Here is a 4340-nt window from a genome sequence, read left to right as displayed (position 1 = left end):
AAAAAAGAATAGAAAAAAAATAAAAATGAAAACTATTTAGGATACCTAATAAAAGCTGAGTTTCAGATAAATAATGAATAATTTAGAACAAGCTGATACTAAAAAAACAAAAAACGTTTATCTGAAACCCAGATTTCCCCAGGCATATCGTGTATTTAATCCGGACACCCTCCTTGGACAATTGTACTTTACAGCAAAACAGTGCATAACAGCATGTCAATCAGGAGACTGTTTTTTGTTACAAAATATTGAAAACTAATAAGATGTTTATTGAAAGAACAGCAACACAAACCAAAATAAACCTAAAACAATAGAAATAATGAAACAAAAACCAAAATTCACTGGGGAGGAAAAAGATTTAAACAAACATCCTAGGAATTCCTATCTAGGGCACTCCTCTGTGTGCCAGGCGCCCTTCATCTGTCAAATGTCATCTGACAACATCGGTGAAAAACCTTCATTCACACTTTCTTGGTGCAGAAGACAGACCCATGGTGAAGTCACTGTGAAGTGGCTTCTCGATGTGTTTTCTGGTGGCGTCTTAAGGTCGCCGGCCGACCGAAGGCTCTTGGACACTTTGAACATTTGTGGGGTTTCTCTCCGGAGTGGATGCGCTGGTGCTCCTTCAGATTCGCCTTGTAGGTGAAAACTTTCTTGCAGTCTTTACATTCGAAGGGCTTCTCCCCTGTGTGGCTTCTCTTGTGACACTTCAAGTAGGACTTCTGGGTGAACTGCTTCTGGCAGACGTCACACGTGTAGGGCTTCTCGCCAGTGTGGGTTCGCTGGTGAAATTGCAGGCCTATGCGCTGCATGAAGCGCTTCCCGCAGAGATTACACTGAAAGAGTCTCTCTCCTGTGTGTGATCTCGTGTGGACGGCTAACTTGCCGCGATACTTAAACCTCTTGCCGCACACCTCACATGCAAAGGGCAGCAGTTCCTTGACTTCTTGGCCATTGGGGTGACTGACTGGGCCCGCAGGGCCTGGGGAATGAACTGGATTGATCTCAGCTTGTCCCGGGGATTCTCTGTTGCCCACAGGTGTGGCTTCTCCTTGAGGCCCTTCTTGGGAAATGGAGGAGGCGTCTGGTTTGCTTCTTTTGAGACCTCTCAGATTCAGAGCGTCTCCTCTGTTCCCGCTGTGAGTTGAAGCTTCTCTCTCCACAACGCAGGCAGAAGGTGTGTCAGCATCCACATTTTCCACAGAGGCTATTTTTTGGGGTTCCTTCCCCTCCTTTGCTCTCACCAGATCTGCTAGAAGAAGGGATTCCACACACAACAGTTAATAAGGTGCATTTTCAATACACCAAACTCATTGCAACCAAACACTGATGTTGGCTGACAACTTCCCCTCAACCTTAAACCTAAGACATTGGACCGTAGGTCTCTGGAGAGTAAGGCATGGAGAGGCTTTGGCAGCTGAGTGCCAACTCCCCCAGACATGATAATGCTGGGCCCCCAGCCCCGCACCCCAGAAGAGAGGGGCTATCTCCACACAGGTGTAAGTCTTCATACTTACTGGGACTGTTTGGAAGCTGAGGCTCTGGGGATGTCAGTCCTGGGTTCTCCTCCCTGTCTTCCTCCAGGTCGTTCTCCAAGGTCGGCTTGGGTCTCAGAGCCTTTGGGTCACCTTTCATGACAATAGCCTCTGGCAGCAGGAAGTCCTCTTCCTGACAATGGAAAACCAACAGCAATGACTGCCATGCCTAAACCGGTGGAAGGACATGTCTGCCTTTTCCTGACTGGATGCACCAACTCTTCTAATGACACAGGTGTGGTGGTTTTCACTGTTTGGTTCTCTGAGCATATTTCTCCCCGCTGTGCCAATGTCTCCCTGTCCCTGACGCTGGAAGGAGCATGACTCTAGGTGGAGGCCCCTAACCCCTGGCACCACTGGCATTGGGGCTGCATCACCCTCCTGGAGGGGGCGCTCCTGTGCAGAGCAGAGACCCCGCCTCCACCCTCTAGATGCTATTAACACCCCACCACCCCTACAATGACACACAAAAACATCTCCACACATGGCCATGTGTCCTGAAAGGCAGAATCACCCCAGTTGAGAAACACTCCTCAAATTAAGAAATTGACAATCTGTAGGAAGTGAGTTCCTTGCTGAATTATTACATTAAATGTCGTTGAGGAAACTGGATGGGGAAGGGACCTTCAGTTCATTCATCTGTGCCAACTGCCTCCCTTATTTCACTGAGACCATTTCTTACCCCCCTCCCACCCTAAATGCTAAAAGCTCTCATGGTGGAGAGAAAAGTAGATGAGGCTTCCCTCTCTGTGATGGCTCAGGAATGAATGTTTGGAGATGTACCATGTCCATGGGGAATGGCTGTAATCTTTTCCTGTGCCAAATCTCTCAATCAGTCCAGCGGCCACACGATTTCCTCCTGTTCCTTCTCCCACCTCTGCCCAGACACCAGGGCCTCACACACTCACCTGCCTCCTGGACAATGCAGGGACCCTGGGCAGGGTCTGCAGCTCTCGGCTGGCCTGGCCTTCCCCCGGACACATCTGGTTCACAGAGGAGGTCCGCTGGCTGGACACGTCTCTCGTATCATCTCTGACACTGACGGGGGCTTCAGCCATCTCCACATCTGATTCCTGCATAAGATATTCCTTGCCGAGCAAGTTGACTACAGACTATAGAGAGAAAAAAGGCAATCAGACTCACTATGAGAACCTGAAAGTAGCTCTCATATTCCCTGGGTCCTGCCATAATGCTCACACTTTACTGTAATTAATGTTCAAATCTGCCTTCCCGATGCAGAATCAGCTCTGTGTGAACTTTTTTCTTTTCTAGATAAGTATATAAATATGAGTCCTTTAGATGAAAGGGTCTCTAAACCAAAGAGAAAAGAGGAAGAAATATTCTGGGTGAATCCAACTCAATTGGCTGATGGCGGGCTCATGTGCGGACCTGGAGGCAGATCCCTGCATCTGATACCAGCCACTTTCCCTGCCTCAGGATGGGACTTCTGGGCCCCACTTCAGTTCACTCTAATGCCTCCTTCCCTACGTTCCATCAGGCCTAATATTTCACCAATGTGTTTCTTTCATGTTGGCCTCACACAGTGTGTGGGTCCCTGTCCCCCCTCTGCCTGTCCATCTCCTACACCAGGAACTTGCCGTCTCAGCACAGCTGATATTTGAATCTGGATGATTATTTGTCATGATGGGTTGTCCTGAGCATTGGAGAATGCTTAGCAGCATCTCCTGTCCTCCCCCTTGTGACAACAAAAACTGTCCCCAGACACTGCCATGTGTCCCTGACGGGCAAACTCTCCTCTACTTGGAAGTCCTGACCTAGAGCAGCCCCTCGGGTCCTCTCGAGTCCAGCTGCACCGTGCAGCCCCCATCCCAGCTCCCCTTCCCTGCATCAATCACGAGGGTCCCACTCACCCATTTCTTGGGTCTTCTGTTATTTCGTAGCAGGTCCTCCAGGTCTTTGCAGCTCTGCACACCGTTCATCATGACTAAGACCTGGAGCTCCTGGGGCATGGAGATCATGAACTGCTCCATCACCAGCATGTCCAGAATCTGCTCTTTGGTGTGGAGGTCGGGCCTCAGCCACAGATGGCACAGCTCAGTGAGTTTCCTCAGAGCCTGGATGGGGTCCGACTCCTTCGGGCAGCTGAACATCCTGAAGTTCACATGACAAGTCTCAGGATCACTGTCATGATTTCCAAGCTGAGTTGCTGGGGATGGCATGGACCGTGGTGGCTCTGACCCAGGTCTGTTGCAGGATTCTCTCTGACCCCATGAGGGTGTGCAATTTGCAGCCATGTCTACTGGAGAATATTTCAATCTGTCTCTGAGAAAGCTGTTCCAGAAGCTGGTGTCTAATTGTGACCTATCTACACAGGCCACCCCTGGTTTTTCTCAGTAATAGATTCACTGTTCATTCAGAAGTCTGCAGGGAAAAAAAGCGTGAGCTCTGTTAGTTTAAGTTTCTACTCTACCCACCCCGTCCTTCCAAATCCCTCATCCCAATCCCAGACCCCACTTCCCCTCTAGCATTGGACTCAGCACCGTGGAAATCAATCCACTCTGTTATTCTTCCAGTGTCTACACCTGACTACATGTTCTGGAGTAAAATCTGAATACTCCCCTGGATTCTGATCTCTAGGGGATCATTGTGCAAAGGCTGAATTGGTTTTCCTGCCCATCGAACAACATTGGTTTTGACTGTAAATAAAATAGGACAGGAATGTGAAGCGCCTAAAATCTGATGTAACAATCATGTCAATTCTTTATGTTTTCTTATCAAGATAAGATCCAAGGCAAATCCTTAGTCATAATTATGCAATAAGACAAATAAAAATAGTTACAATGT

The 4340-nt window shown here is 48.5% G+C and overlaps 1 protein-coding gene across 2 annotated transcripts; it reads right to left on the bottom strand.

Moving 5' to 3' along the window:
- Positions 1-380: 380 nt before the first annotated feature.
- On the bottom strand, positions 381-3790 carry LOC101153957 (zinc finger and SCAN domain-containing protein 5C). 2 transcript variants are annotated; one of them, XM_019014986.3, is made up of 4 exons: positions 3407-3790; positions 2444-2647; positions 1518-1668; positions 381-1252 (listed from the first exon to the last, which is right to left on the bottom strand). In XM_019014986.3, exons 1-4 carry the CDS (start codon positions 3788-3790, stop codon positions 501-503), a joined length of 1491 nt encoding a protein of 496 aa, XP_018870531.3. In that variant the 3' UTR covers positions 381-500. The 2 variants fall into 2 exon arrangements, with proteins under 2 accessions (XP_018870531.3, XP_055226649.1); XM_055370674.1 differs by having other exon boundaries at positions 381-1249.
- Between the last annotated feature and the right edge of the window lie 550 nt (positions 3791-4340).

The sequence above is a fragment of the Gorilla gorilla genome, chromosome 20, assembly GCF_029281585.2.
Source record: "Gorilla gorilla gorilla isolate KB3781 chromosome 20, NHGRI_mGorGor1-v2.1_pri, whole genome shotgun sequence".
NCBI classification, from domain to species: Eukaryota; Metazoa; Chordata; class Mammalia; order Primates; family Hominidae; genus Gorilla; species Gorilla gorilla.
This window is presented reverse-complemented; position numbering and strand designations above follow the sequence as displayed.